Source organism: Corvus kubaryi, unplaced genomic scaffold, assembly GCF_017639235.1.
Source record: "Corvus kubaryi isolate FWS band 111438036 unplaced genomic scaffold, C.kubaryi_AGA036_p1.0 37334, whole genome shotgun sequence".
Classification (NCBI taxonomy): domain Eukaryota; kingdom Metazoa; phylum Chordata; class Aves; order Passeriformes; family Corvidae; genus Corvus; species Corvus kubaryi.
In genome coordinates, this window is record NW_024581108.1 from 25,056,895 (window position 1) to 25,072,615 (window position 15,721).

General features: G+C 43.8%; 1 protein-coding gene across 5 annotated transcripts in view; it reads right to left on the reverse strand.

Moving 5' to 3' along the window:
• Positions 1-703: 703 nt before the first annotated feature.
• SERBP1 (SERPINE1 mRNA binding protein 1) overlaps positions 704-15,721 on the reverse strand; it is a 15,605-nt gene continuing 587 nt past the window's right edge. The window contains exons 2-10 of one of the 5 annotated variants that reach the window (XM_042030960.1): positions 12,532-12,694; positions 11,293-11,430; positions 11,080-11,151; positions 10,440-10,514; positions 8,574-8,751; positions 5,470-5,517; positions 2,902-3,075; positions 1,978-2,016; positions 704-1,133 (exon numbers count right to left, since the gene is read on the reverse strand). In XM_042030960.1, coding sequence (XP_041886894.1) covers positions 1,077-1,133; positions 1,978-2,016; positions 2,902-3,075; positions 5,470-5,517; positions 8,574-8,751; positions 10,440-10,514; positions 11,080-11,151; positions 11,293-11,430; positions 12,532-12,694 — 944 coding nt within the window. In that variant the 3' untranslated portion in view covers positions 704-1,076. Of the gene's footprint in view, positions 1,134-1,977; positions 2,017-2,901; positions 3,076-5,469; positions 5,518-8,573; positions 8,752-10,439; positions 10,515-11,079; positions 11,176-11,292; positions 11,431-12,531; positions 12,695-15,721 lie in introns of all 5 variants that reach the window. The other 4 variants (XM_042030959.1, XM_042030963.1, XM_042030962.1 and 1 more) reach the window with 4 other exon arrangements.

Below are 15,721 nucleotides of genomic sequence, written 5' to 3' on the forward strand. Positions count from 1 at the left end.
TGCCACCCTCCCCCAGCTCCCACAACAGGAATGACCCCAATCTTGGGGTATCCCAGCTCCAATAACAGCCATTACCCCAAATCTTGGGGTATCTCAGCTCCAAGGACAGCAATCACCCCAAACTCATGGAATCCCAGCTCCAACAACAGGAATTCCCCCAATCTCACGGTATCCTCTCAAACAAAAAGCAAAGGTAATTTAAAAACTTTTTTTTTGCCAACAAAGCATCTTGTTCTGTTCAAGGGAAGGAGGAGGGAATAAAGGTCCAAAGGGGAAGTGAAAGGTGGGATACAGGAATTTTAAAAACCTGATTTTCAGACCAGTTACCCACTGCTGGATCCATACACAGGTATTGAACTATAAACCAATGTGCTTTGAATCTTGATTTCAAGTATCTGCTTCCAATTTTCTAGAAAGATTTTTATGTAAACAAACTACCCAACAGAGATGAAAACATGACTGGTTGTCCATGTTGGAAATGAAGCATTAGAACTTAAGTACTCCAGGAGTTCATTCCATGCAGCACTAACAGTCTGCCAAATTAATATTCCAAGATTCCATGGGCTGAGAAAAACCTGCCAAAGTGGAATTAAGGAAACCAAAGTAGTGTGCAATAATTAAAACCCAGTTTGGAGTTTGGGGAGGAAGGGGAAAAGTCTAAAATCCTGAATTAAAAAAAAAAGAACACAAATGAAGGGAAAGCTTTTAACTGGTACACACTGTTCACACCTATATTTCAAGTTTGGAAACGCATATTTTCAAGCAGCAATACAAAAAAGTATCCATGAAGAATGCATAATCTCTGAAAAAATTATGAAAACATCCCTGCTACCATTACATTTCTAAATACAAAACTTGACTACCATATTGTTGCTTCTGTGTAGCGAGAGAAGTTCATTTTCAAAACAGATAAAATTCAGTCTTTAGGTGTGAATGGTATGAATGACAGTCTCTTTTTTTGTTTTTTTTTTGTTTGTTTGTTTTTTTCAATTTCTTAGTTGTTTTAGGATCCTTAAGCATGCAAGCCTCGGAGAGGAAGGCCCGACCAGGGCAGGGTTGGCTTTATGACATCCAGTTTAGGACAGAGCTGGGAAAGCCTCTGGGTCATCTACATCAGGAGCAGAAGCACTTGACTGAAAGAGAAACATCACAAGAGTTACTGCCTTGAGGCAGAGGTGGCAGCACTTTGGGGCTGGAGAAATGACTACAGAAACAATGCTTTTTTATTTATCCCACAGATTACAAAGCCTTCCATACTGTTTTTTGAATCTAAGCTATCTGGAGAGGAACTGTAGGCAAATTGATGCTTGCACATCAATTCTCTTTTTTAAAGAGATCTCAGAATGGTCTGGGTTGGAAAGGACCTTAAAGGCCATGGAATTCCAACCTCCTGCCATGGGCAGATCCTTCCCTGTGGATCATCAATCCTTACTGAGGGACACAACTGAAATGTTACAGAAAAGGCCCTGTCTGGAGCACAAATTATATTTTCAAGTTTAATTTTTCCCACTCAGAAACCAGATGTTGATAAAAGTAATTTTTGTGATAACTTAGCCCTAAAAATTCATGCATTAGCCAAGAATCTCCTCAGTAGTTTCCAACAGAGCTTTCTGAAAGGCTCTGCACCACATCTGAAAACCAGTGGAGAAATTGGAATTTCAGGATGCTCTTCACTTGGGCCATAAAGGATAAGGATGAGAAGAACGGCGAGAGCCGAGATAGTGGAACTTCCTGTCATGATATTAATTTATCAAGAAATGTATTTCAGATGAAAGTTGCATCAACACCTGTAGCTGCAGAGCCTCTGCTTTGCCTGAGACTCCACAGGCCACAAACCAGAATTAAAAAGTAATAGCAGGGTTTAAGCTGCAGGCTCAGCATCTTCAGTTGCTGAGCACACAGGAGCAGAAACAGCCAAAAAAAGGAGGGAAATTTTGGTGCCTGAGCCCAGGGAATGCACATGCAGAGATCACCCACCTGGTTGGGCGTGTGGATCACATCAAACTCCTTGACCAACTGCAAGGAAACAAAGGCAACACAAAATCAGGTGCAGGAAAGCTTGGAATTACTTTATGGCAGCGTTCTTGAAGAGTATTAGTGAATCAACTCAGAGCAAACCACCACTGTTGAACTTCAATTCCTTAAAATACTCTGGTACTGCTGTCAGGAGAGAGCTTCCCAGCTAATAAACCTAAAGTCTGTGAAGTCTTTGTCTGCTAAAAGGGACAAAAATGAGCAAATCTGTGTGAAGAAAACCACAGCACACAGACTGAGCTCATTTTCCAATCTGTAACAATTTGATTGACACCTTTAAGCCAAATAAGTGATTCATATTAAATCAGATCTTCACTGTAGCTACAATACAGTGCTTGAACTTAGCACCAAAGAAGAGAAAAACATTACTGGAGGTTAGAGAAAAACCAGTAAGAGCCCTATTTTCATCTGGAAAATCTGAATTCCTCAGGTTCAGGATATGACATGCAGCTGTACAACCAGTCCTTCACCCCCACCAGGTCACAATGCACACAGAGTGTCCTGGCTGTGGGCTGAAAATAACCAGCCCAGCACTTGTGGTTCTGCTCTGGCACCAGCTGAGGCAGCTCATGGTACATTCAGATCTGTTCACACTGGAAAGTCATTTTTCAGGTCTAGACACAAAGACAGGCACTCTTTAAAAATCCACCCTCCCTTTTTTGTGTTTGATGACAACACTGCTCAAACATCCATCCTTCTGTCCTAACAACCCGGTTTAAAACGAACTTGCACAAAAGAATTTTCACTTGAGTTTAGAACGCGCTGTTTGTTGTCAGAGCATCTCCCCCAGAAACAAGGAACCTGTAGGAAAATCCCACCAGCAAATGAAGCGAATTCCCTGTGGATGAGAGCTGGGGTGGTGCTCACCTTGTCAGTTCTGCCTCCACGGCTGGCCCTGCCCCCACGCCCTCGGCCCCCCCGGCCCCCTCTGCCGCCGCGGCCGGGGCGGCCCAGGTCTCCAAAGTTGATCTCCAGCTGGGATGTGATGTCGTTGGCGGGCTTGCGGAAGTGGTGATCCATTACCGAGTCCTCAGCATGAGCCTGGAATGAGGATTTCTTCATCAGCAAGAAAAATCACCCCAAAAGCCCTTCTGTGCACCTGTAGCTGGGCTCTGGCCACCACAGCCCCCGCTCGCCTCTGATCACACAATCCCATCATCCACTGCCCGGAGAGACTCAAGAAACTTGGAATTTCTCAGAAACCAAGGTATTCTGCCTTTCCAAGATAATTCATGAGTTCACACAATCACTGAGGTTGGAAAAGCCCTCCAGCAGGATTGAGTCCAACCTGTGCCCAATCCCCACTTTGTCACCAGCCCACGTCCAGTCCTTCCCTGGACACCTCCAGGGATGGGCACTCCAAACCTCCTGGACAGCCCCTTCCAATGCCTGACCACCTTTTCCATGGAGAAATTCCTCCTGAAATTCCATCAGAGCAACATGTCCTTATCCCAGACCAGACCAGACTATTACCAAGCCAGCAGAGACTCTCATGTTGTAGCAATTCTCATTTTGTGTCCTGGTTCCATGAATCCATTCCGTTCTTTTTCCACACTTGGGTCACCCATCCTAATTTTGCTCCCTGGTGATTTACACTTTATTTGCTTTAGCCCTTGATGAATACTTAAGACCAGGGAGCTGATGAGAATCCCTCACTGCCCTGCATTCACTGTAACAGCAAATGAGGCACAAAAAGCTCAAACACGAGGAACTGAAGGAGCTAAAACAGAACCGGTCTCACCAGTGACACTGGAAAATGTGGATCTCAGCACCTTTGCCATGATATTCTCTTACTGGTTTGTTCCCAGCACATTTGGTGGAAACCTGAGCCTGGAGGAGCAAGGGACGTTCCCAGGAGTTACAAGCACCATCACTTGTTATTCAGCACCTTGGAGACTTTCAGTTACACACTGAACCCCACCAGGTGCTATTAAAGCAATTCTTTCTCCTATTTTACACAAGCATTTTTTCCATGTGCAAGCCAGTTTTTGGCACTTAGGATAATACCAAAAATGTCAAAACCTGCCTATTGTAAGGCTCAAAGATCATGTTTTGCAAACAAGACAATATCCAACATTTTCCTTCCCTCCAAGCCCCCAACTCCTGGCACAGCAATCATCACTTCCCTGGTTTTCCTACACAAGTGCCATGTGCAGGCTCAAGCTTCTCAACTGCAATTTAGTTTTCTGCTGTACACAACATTCAGACTTTCAAAGGCAAGACATTGTGCAACTAAGCCCTACACCCTTTAATTACCATTTGTGGAGCCTTCACAAGGCTGCCAAGGGATGGAGAGGTCTGGAGCCAAGGCTGCTGTCAGGGATTCCATAGGTCCTTCCCAATATCCCATCTATCCCCACCCTCTGGCAGTGGGAAGCCATTCCCCCTTGTCCTGTCCCTCCATCCCCAGTTTAATTAGAAATACCCCTTCCATGCTGCTTTGTTTCCAACACATTCCACTGGGATGTATCCCACATAACAGCTGGTCCCTACTCCACTCCTGATTTTATTCATTTAATTGTACACCCCTCCCTTGGAAATCTCTTTCCCAAACTTAGGAATTCAGCCTGAACGGTTTTCAGAGAAAAGTCAAACACTACAGAACACCTTAAAGACGTTTTAAATTCCTTTCTTATGATTTAATTTTTATCTGCAGTTTTTATCACTGCAGTGTATTGAGATTCTACTTCCAACTACTGGTAGCCATGTGATAATTCCCTTTTCTGAGTGGTGGGATCAGTGGATTTGTACAATATTTCTGTGCATTTTCTTCCCTATGCTGCTTTTATTTAAAAACAAATCACTACAGTCTACCAAAAATCATTGTATTTCCAGAACTTGACTTTGGTGTAACCACTGTACCAACAAATTGCAAATTCCCTATGTATCCTAATGATTTCTCTATCCAAAGTAATGAAAGCTCATTTAAAACTCCAACAAAAGACTTGGCACGCTCTCCTCAGACTCTTCCACTTGGGTGATAAGTCAGACACACTGAACAAGTTGCTTATCCTGAACAATCTTTGGAAATACCAAATTTCTATGTATTGGTGACTCAATGGTACTGATTTAATAACTGACCACTTCTTGAAGGCAGTGCTGCACCTAAGGGTCTTGGGGAAGGCTGTTGAAAATTAAGAACAAACTACCAAGAGAGCCAAAGCAGACAGTGAGAGATGGAAGAACAGCAACAACGAAAAATACTCATGATAGAAGTTTTTATGGTAAGGTTTGAAATCAGCAGGATGAGGAGCAAGGAGACTAAAACCATGACAGGTGCTGGATGGTGCACAGTGAGACAACAGGCATGGACAGAAGAGCTCCATATTCAATAAAATTCTCTATTTTGGTGAGTTTTTAATATCCAAATGTTCCCTGCTGAAGGGGCTCACGTTAACACACAGGTATCACCAGTTAGAGAGAAAGGATCAGTACCTCATTTGAATCCAGCAGACTCCCCTGCATTTCTGTCATCGCCTTTGTCTGGTGACAGTTGTGTGTCCACGCCAAAGTGACAAAAGGAACAAAGGGAGAAAACAAAAGGAAGAAATGAGACTCAACTACATACAGGAACAACAGGTAATCAGGTCACATGAACTGCTGGGTACAGATGGCACTGAGCACATGGAGCAGCAGAGGGATGAAGGAGCAGCTGTGCAAGTGTCCAGAGACGGCACAGGATGGATGTGCCAAGTGAGGAGACAAGAGAAAGCTCAGATGGACACCAAAGAGCTCAGATGGATGGACACCAAGAAGCTCAGATGGATGGACACCAAGAAGCTGCCCAGGAGCTGCTGGAAGCCTGGGCAGAGACCACACATGCAGGCTGGTCTCCAGCACGGCCGCACGTCAGGCACAGAGATGGGAAGAGCTGGGATGTTTGAATCACTGTTCATGGAAATCTTCCTGCAAAGCCTCCATTCAGGAGTCATTCCTCCCAACTTTGAGAAGATGAATTATTCTTTTCCAAAATATATTTCCTAATCTCCCACTGCTACCTCCTCTAAGGAAGTGACTGGAGTAGTGAGGAGGTTTGAAGAGGCACAACAGCTACACAGATCTGAGTATCAGTCTTTCCAGGAATCCTGAATTCCACTTTTGGAATAAATCTTAAGATCTGTCCACAATAGAACTCCTTCCTGGTTTTCATAGAAATTAAGACTCAAGCCAGCTGCAGAGAAAAAGAGGATCTCTGTTTTATGGCATGACTCCATATCCTGGGAAGAGGCTCACTGGACCAGGGCTGCCAATGCCCCTGGATTTCAGATTAAAGCAGCAAGAATCTGAGACAGAACTGAGAGTTCGTTTTATCAGTACCTGTAGAGTAAATGCGAAAAAGAGGAAAGACCTCAGACAGGGCCAAGCATTTCACTCCTCAGTGAGGAGGACAAGCAGGAGGAAAAGGAGGACAGCTCTTTCCCAAGACTGAGGCAGATGAGCAGCACTAGATCCTCATTCTCCCTTTTCCCAGACTCCTAGGGCATTCTCCAAGGAATTCTCAAGCTACAGCAATGCAGGTGCTCATCACACCACTTCAAAATTCTGAGAGATCTACTGGGGCACACGGTGTTTTTCAACCGTAAGAGTACAGAAGATCTGGGGCTGAAAATCAGAATTTACCTATAAACCAAATAACTTCCATACATCATCTCCCTTCCTACCAGTAAGAATCAGAGGAACCTTAATTTCTTGACTCAGAAGTACATTCAGGAGGACAAAGAGAGGAAACAGCAGGTGATTGGTGGTTTTTTAAACATTTTGCCTTCTAAAGCTGCTCACAAAGGAGCTGCAGTGGAAGCTTTCCTAACGCCTGTATTATAGAGCCATTCTCCTATAATCCTGAGAGAAAATCCCCACACTGCTTCCCATGGGATCAGGGAACAATGAAGAAGGGAGATGGGGAGACACATCTGCTGGATGTACAATAAAGCAGGCTAAAAGCAGCTCAATTTAAAGGCAGATTTGTTAATACCTCACTTTCATGCTTACGCAGCAAGAGGCTGTTACCTTCTTATGTGATGGTGCTAAAAATATCCAACTTGTTTACTTGAAGTTAACCTCTTAAATAGAACAATCTACTAATTATGTCAGGTCTTCCACAGGAGTAATTTGATTATTCACAGTTTTTGTTCAGGTTCTTTTATTTGTTCTTGTTTTTTTGCTTGGTTTTTCTGAGTTAACTGCTTCAGTTTTCAAATGGAAAATACAGTCTGTCTTTCTAGCCTCTAAATTACTCACAAGTATCATCACCTTTACCATCACATACGCTCATATGTTCAAAAAGATTGCCCTGAGCTCACTAAATGTCAAATAAATCTGATTCAGAGGGATTGAGGGAATTTGAAGGACTACAAGTTTAGTAAATCTTGGTAAAGTACATAAATACTTCTGTTTAATACAATTTTTCAGTACACAGCAACATTAAATGTAACTCAAATTCCCTTTTCTACCCAAGCCAGACAAAGCAACATTTAATGAACACTTCAGCGAACAGCTCAAAGAAAACACAGCCATGCAATCAGTTCAAGAACTGAACTACCCCACACAGCAAGAAAACAGCCTGATTTGTGACCAAGTCAGACTCATTGTGAGTTCAATCAGAACAGAAATGGAATTTTCACTGGAAAACTGAGCAGTGCCCCCCACCCTGGACTATATCCCAGCTCTCAGGATAAAAGCTGGCAAGGTGTGAAAAAGCAGGAACACATTTTAGGAGAGCAGAGTATTACACACTATCCAGTTACTTCAAAGGACTCAGCACCATCAGTATACAAAGTTGTAGCCACCAATCTCTTAAGTGAGCCACTTAACATATTACAGAGTGTTAAAAACAAAGATTAGAACTAAAGATCAGCACAGCCCTGCATTACAAAACAGAGCTCTCAGCACTTCCCTCCCTTGCCCATCACCCCTTGCCACTCTTGGAACAGAATAATTAACATTATGCAATGCCTGAAATGAGAAACTACAAATTTAAAGCAATTCTACAGCAACGATGCTGAGTGTCACTGGAGCACACAAAAGGATTTCAACTGCCTTCCCAAGAGCCTGTCTGTGTAACAGCACTAAGTGAGGAGACACCCACGGCACAAATTTAAGATGCACAGTTTAGGTTTAAGGCCTCTGAGGCAGGACCAGTCTTCCTTCAAGCTGACATCATTCAGCAAGCACCATAAATCCGTGTACTGCAGAACAGATGCTAAATAACGTAAGTTTCCTTTTTTAAAAAGCAAACTTGACAACATTCCCCTAAAATTCTCATCAAGAGGCAATTCTTACACACCTAAGGGCACAGCTCAGATCCTAAACCCAACCACAGTCAGAATGGCCACTTGTGCCACTGCAGAAATGGAATTCTGCTAAAAGAATGTTGTTCAAATGAACAAGAATGAAATTCAAATTAAAAAATGCTATTCCCACTTTCTAAACTTCCAGCTGCAGGTCGGCATCTCTCCGAACGGAGCTTCCACTCCAAGAACTGCTCATCAATAACAAAACCTTTACAAAGTGGACACTGCAAGTATGGAAAGGCACTTTACCTCCTCACTCTTTGACTTGTGGAGCACAAATCCTTTTTTCCATTGCCCATCAGCTCCCTCGTTTGGTTTGCGGATGTTGAACTCGACTTTTGCACGATCCTTACTTTGAATGGCTTTCCACTCATCCAGGGTCATTTCCTTGGGGCCTTCTTCCTTAACTTCTTCAACCTCATTCTCTCTGCAGTGAATTCATGGAGATTATGATCACAATGTAGAATTTACACTCTGGATACAATTTCAAAATCATTTGCTGGCTGGCACCAGGTTATAAATTAAAGTTTGTCAAGGCTTTAGCAGTTAAGAGGTGAAAATATAAAACATTCAATTTCACTACAGGAAAACTCATCTCCTTTAGAGAGAGCGCCAAAAAAATTACACCCAGCCACCTCTGAGCACAGAAAAACGTTAAAATTAAAACTGACCCATGCCATCAAATCTCCACATTACCGTCAGCTTTATTTCCCAACATGAAAGCCTAGCTTCTGTCATGCCTTGTTTGGAGCTTCTTCCCCCCCTTTTTGAAATACATCTCTCACACACATTCAAGTCAAGGCAGTGAGAACTTGTTCTTCCCACGGTTTTCAAGCTTTTTAGTATTTTAAAACCCAGAATTTAAGCAGCTTTGGTTAATTTGCTTCCTTTTTTGAACCAATTATTCAAACAAGTTTTACTTCCAGCTAATGTGAAAAAATAACAGCACACACCTTATTTGTGAGATACATCAGCTCTACCTTGTGCCAAAGGCTATTTTTAAGTAAAACACACAACCTCTGTGCTCAATAACAGATCATATTCCAGCCACTGGAAGCCTCTGGTCATTGTTCAGTGTATTTATGCAACTGAATTTCTGCTTTATAGGAAACCAGTGCTGCGTATGTGCAGCAAAAAGATCACGAAAGCCTCAATTTCAAAGGTCTTCATTTGGCAGCCATTAATTTTGAACAATAACAAAGGTTTTAAGTAAAAATCACTGTATTTCAACTTTTTCTCACTGTGTAGGAGAGCATGATTTTTGACATGGGATGTAATCAGAATTTGTTTTGTTCAAGGCAAAGATTTTACTGCAAAGGGTTTAGGGTAAAGAGCCACACCGAACCAGCCAAACAAGGTTACCCATGTGGAGCTGCTTTTCTATAAAGTTTTTAGTGAGGGAATCAAGCTACAGCAAGCACCACATTAAGAATCATTAGGAAGAAGTATTTCAAAATTCTGTTTGCTGTTTTTTTTGAATCCTCTGTAAAGCCCATTCCTCCTTACAATACAACATTTTGTCATACTAGGCTACCATATAAATTTGTATCGTATTTTTACATCAACTCAGTATCAGTAAGGCTCCTTCTGCTTCTCTGGTTACTCTTTCATTCATCCAGTCCCTGGCTCCTTCTGTAACAGTGTCCAACTGAGATGGGAAGAGATCCAGGTAACTTTGAAAACTGCGTGGAGAATGAAAGATACAACCTTTTTGCTACAGCTCAGTCACATGGTCTCCAAGGCTGTTTTGAAAAACTAAGTTCAAAAAATTGCCTTCCACTGGCATTTTTGTCCCATTTTCTTGGTGCTTCTATCTAGTCTGAGCACAGATGCTTTTGGGTTTGGAATTTGGAGTTGCAATCCCAAAACCCAAAGTGTATTAGAAATGATTATTAATAAATAAAGCTGAAAGAGCCTGCAGGACACCAAGGAATGGTTTAAAGACAACAATTTCCAGACATGAGGTTTTTAAGGGGACTCATTCAGCAGCACTGTGGATAATCTACTGATAATCTGAGTTCAGCAAAACAGATGTGGGAATAAATAACAGAGGTTAAAGGTAACGCAATAGCACCTCTGAAGCAACCCAGGAGCACGGAGAGGGGTGGTACTCACTTATTTTCAGAATCAGCAGGCGGATGCTCCTCTCCCTCTGGCGTTTCCTCAGTTACAGCTGACTGATCCAATTCACTGCAATTACATAACGTTGGGAGTTGGGGCTTTTTTACAACTTCATCCCTCTTTAAAGCTACATAAGATTAACAATCAAGATCTACAGTGGATTTACTGTTTCAACAAGGATTGGTGCTCTCTGTGCCTTTTAAATTCGATGCTTTTCACTTAACTAATGGTTTTCCCCAATGCTTCCTACCACCCCTCCTGAAAGGTTCCCGCAGTCCCTTCCAACACAAAATGGATCTGGGCATTAAAAATAGATTTCAATGGAATAGCTGAATTTTTGTAATACAACATGCATGCTTACACCTGATCAAAATTTACTAAAAATAGAACGGTTTCATTTTAACAAAAAATTGTTACAAAACCAGCACGAGGCCTCCCAAACTTCCCCAAAATTCTGGCTGAACAGCGAAGCTATTCTTACATTACAAGAAATCGCTTGGGTTTTAAACTCAGCAGAAGCGTGGCAAAAATCATGGAGATCAAAGGCAAAAAGGCAGCTAAATGTGTGTGTTCTGAAAGCCATAATTAGGGCTGATTAACATAATAGTTTTCTGAGCAATGACAGATTACTAACGTTAGCTCGTCTTTGACGGTTCCCCAGTTGTGTGATCCGCTGCCACCGCGCTTGTCCTCGTGCTTTAGGCCGCTGAAATGTGAATGTGAAACAGAACTAACAAAACTGAGTTAACATTATAGTGTCCAGACACAGAAATTCAAAGGATCAATTTTAAATGGGGTCAGAGTGGTAAAGAAGAGCCAAAAGGACTAGGAAAAGGTAAAGACTTACGATCTATCGCTGCCACTGTGTCTGTCAAATTCCCGTTTGCCACGAGAGTCAAACCCATCTCCTCGGCCCATCCCGCGCCCGCGGCCACGGCCCCGGCCCAGTCCTCCACGTCCACGCATGGGTCGGTCCAGGATGGGTCTGGCACAGAACAGCCACAGGTCAGGGATTCACTCCAAAAATGGACAGCATTTCATGGTTCTTGTCCTCTTTGAGGATTTTGTTTACTTGGTTTTCCTTTGATAATTACTGTTAGTAGCTGAGTCAAGTGATTCACCTCCAAAAATGCACAGTGGGTTTCACCATTCTTCTCTTGAGAACTTTATTTACTTGTTTTTCCTTTGATAATTCGTTTGTAGCTGGGTTCAGGCTCTAACTGCAGAAAAGTCACTCCCCAACCCCTGGAAGAGTCCAAGGCCAGGTTGGACGGGCTGGGAGCCGGGACACCTTCTACCAAATCTGGTTTGGTAGAAGGTGTCCCGGCCCATGGTATGGGTTGGAACCAGACCACGTTTAAGGTCCGTTCCAACCCAAACCATTCTGTGGTTCCATGATTTTAGAATCCAGAAACAAATGCTCAGGATTGTTGTTTGTTTGCATCTTCTGGCATTAATTCCAAAATTTAGTGTTTGTATTGTGTTATGAAATTAACTGATGCCAAAACTTCAACTAAACTCACTTTTATCCAACGTACTTTTAAAAGGATCTTAACTTTGGCTACTAAAGCTTTAATATTTGAACATTACTTCAATTCTGGCTGCTTCACAACACATAAGACACTTTAAATCTCACGTAGATCTACGATGGCTTCACCACTTCCAGGTCTGAAGCCACTGTAGCCAAGGCTGCAAGAAGGAAACACCTACGTGGACAAACTTTTGCTGGCTTTAAGTCAGCTGGGCAGATTAAAGCCACAGCTGTAACAGCAAACAAATCTCATCCTGCAGCTATGCTTGGGTTCCTTTCCTGAGTTATCTGCTATAGATGTACAGAATTATGGTGAATATCTTGATTTAAGCCATAATTTCAGTTACACCCATGAACCTGTTCATGTAGACCACTCTCAGCCTAAAACTTGAGTTAAGTTTGCAAACAAAACCATGGAAAAGGGAAGTGTTATGGTCTGCACAACACGAATTTAATCTTGATTCAATCAGCTCTTTTACCTGAGCAGCAGAAGGCAGGACAGCCCTGTCCTGCCAAAGCTAGGAAAGCTGTTTATCACCAAGACAAAACTCTTACTTATCCACAGAGAACTCTCCTCCCTCGCCCTTCTCCTCGGCGGGTTTCTCGAAGCGGCGCTCGCGGGGAGGTCGTCGCTCGGGTCTCCTGTCGATGGGTTTGCCTTCCCCCTGCTGCTGTTGCTGCTGCTGCTGATCAGGCCTCCTGCCAATCCTCCTTATCCCTGAAACATCAGGCCAGACACATCAACGGAATGTGGAATGCTCCGGGACAGATACTGACCCCCCAGGGAAACAAGCGGGAATAAAAGTTTTACTTCTGCAGAACCTGAGCAACTGCACCTTCACCTGACTCTTCCCAGCCACATTTCTACCCAAGATTTCAAATTGTGTTTGACTGAAAAGTTTAGTAACCCCTGCTGAAATAACAGGGTCAGCTTTCAAACAAGAATCAAGGTAAGCAAGATTTTATTACATTTTTTTTTTCTCTGAAAGGTGCTTTTCAGGTAAAACAAGTGGGTTTTATTTGAAAAAACACAAAGGAAGCGAGCATCACCTCACTGGCCCTAAGACAGTCCTGTGCTCCCTAAAACAGTCATCCTGTGCTGTTCTAACAGTTGCACTCCATGATCTTGGAGGTGTTTTCCGACCTAAATGATCCTGTGATTCTGTCCTTGGAAACTCTTCTAGGCAGCAGTACCACCAGCTGTACCAGACAGGTGCCACCTGCACGTACAGGTCAGTGACTAACTGGGATCCACACAGATCCTCCCAATCCAACACACATTCCCTGACAAAGATTCTCCTTCTTGTGCACTTCTCAAAATAGCTTAAGACTCCACAGTGCCACCGAGCTGCCCAGCATTCTTCCTCCCTGCCTAGGCCCCCTAAAAGGGTTTTTATTGCAAATAAAAACCTCCCGTGGGCATTCTCTTCTTTACCAAGCCCTCTGAAGGATCTAACACAGTTTTCTTTTCCACTCATGTGAAAGGCCTTGCTTACTCTTTTTTAAAAGATCAGGACAAACACATTGCTGCTTTGTTATATCATTTTCTTGCCAAAACACTGGCTCCAAAATTAAGGAGCCAGCTTTTAAACTCAAAGCTGATTTTTACATTTTTTTAAAGAACCAAGTTCCTGCCTAGCAAGCAATGTCAAATTTGGGTGGGGCTACAGAAGTTGCAGTTGTAATGATATCCAAGCCAACACACCCAGATGAACAATGTCTCCCTCACCTTACAAGCTGTATTTAACATGAAGTTTGCATGGCATACCTAGCTCCCTAAGTGTTCCCGACTCCCTGAGGAAACAAGGAGTTAAACTCAGCAGCCTGCACTTGGAGAAGGGCTCTCCAATGAGGACAGGCATTCCATGTGAGGAGGTGAAGCAGGGAGAGGAGCAGGCATGCTGCAGAACTGGAATGGAACAGCCACGGCTTTTGAATTTCGAGTTAAACGCCCTGAACTCAGACAAACTCGGCTCCTGCTGAAGCCTAACCCAAAATACCAGTTATTTCTCAGCATCACCAAGCTTTGAACTGCTAATTCAGCAGGCAAATCACTTGCAGCTTTATGGAGTAGTGGAATAGCTTAAAATACATTCACACAGGAAACAAACCCTGGCACCGAGCACCTTTATGATGCCAGAACTGCAAGAACAGCCACGCACAAAAATAGACATTTTCAAATTGGAAACTGACTTTGTTTACGACACTGCTACAACAGCAGCCCCGACTTTCTCTGTTTCACTACCACAACAAACCACGAAAATACTTATTTTTCACACTGCTGTTGAAAACAAGATGCAAAAAGCAGAAGGTGAAGAGGGGCTGCCAGCCCTGCCCAAACCCCTCCTGCGGTGCCAAAGACACTGCCATGTCCCCAGGTGTACCTCGCGGGGGACAGCACCGGAATCCCGCACCTGGCTAAGGTTTCCAGAGGACACTGGTTAAAGGAATTGAGACTCCGGACAAATCATTGCATCCCTCACACAGGAAACACTCCCGAGCGTTAAAGAGCAACAGATCCATAAGCAAAGAGTATTTGTAACATAGTTCCTAAATTTGTCTTCTCACGAGGTGTTTTCAAATAACATTGGTAAGACTCGCTTTCCAAAACAAGTAATATATTAAAATGATTTCTTTCTTTAACAGCATAAAACACAGTGGAGAATCAGAATCACTTTGTAACATAAATGCTGAAGTATTAAGACGCTTTCACTTAGCATCGTGCTCTCTGAAAAGCTTGTTTAAATTGCAGTTAACCTGTTATTCCCTTGCTCCCACGTAATCTGCTGTCACCACACATTGATGCTTTTCAAGGATTCCTTTTAACCCGAGTTGTGACCCACCTGCCGAGCGCCCAAGTTTGGGCGCGGTGGAGCTGCCTGCACGGGACGCCATGTGCCCACATCCATCCCTCCCTATCCATGTGGGACCGTGGCCTACTAATTTGCAGAGCATGTTCCTTTAATCTATTTATACTTGGATTTCTTTTTTCCAAAGTTTTCTACCTAGGATGTCTTAGAAATTTACAGAAACTAAGAATTCATACAAGCTATTATTTAAATATATATGAATACAAAAATATTGCTATCAACGCTATTCACTAGAAAATTACCCAAACGGATTTTGGAAAGCCCAGGAACTTCCAGGCATCCTGTCAAATCCATCGGACCACCTGAAACACGAGTCAAGTTCAGGACACGAGGTTGGACGGGGCTTGGAGCAACCTGGTCTAGTGGAAGGTGTCCCTGCCCATGGCACGGGGAGAACGAAAGGGCCCTTCCAACCAAAACCATTCCAGGATTCCTTGTGATGGTTTAGATGGGATATCGGGAAAGAATTCTTGGCTGTAAAGGTGGGGAGACCGTGGCACCGGGTGACCAGAGCAGCTGTGGCTGCCCCTGGATCCCTGGCAGTGTCCAAGGCCAGGCTGGACATTGGGGCTTGGAGCAGCCTGGGATAGTGGAAAGTGTCCCATGCCAGGGGACGGAACGAGGTGGGCTTTAAGCTCTATTCCCACACGAACCACCCCACGATTCTCTTCACTGCTAGGCTTTCCTATTTCGCGTTACTCCTCTCCCTCCCGCCGGCACCGAGGCAGCTCCGGGCGCCCCGCACGCCCGACTCCATTTTGCGCGGGCCGAGCCGCGGGACACGTGGGGCCGGGCGAGCCCGGGGCCGGGCGAGCCCGGGGCCGCCGCCACCGGCCCCGCGGGCGCCCCGGGCGGCCTCCGCCATGCACGGCCCC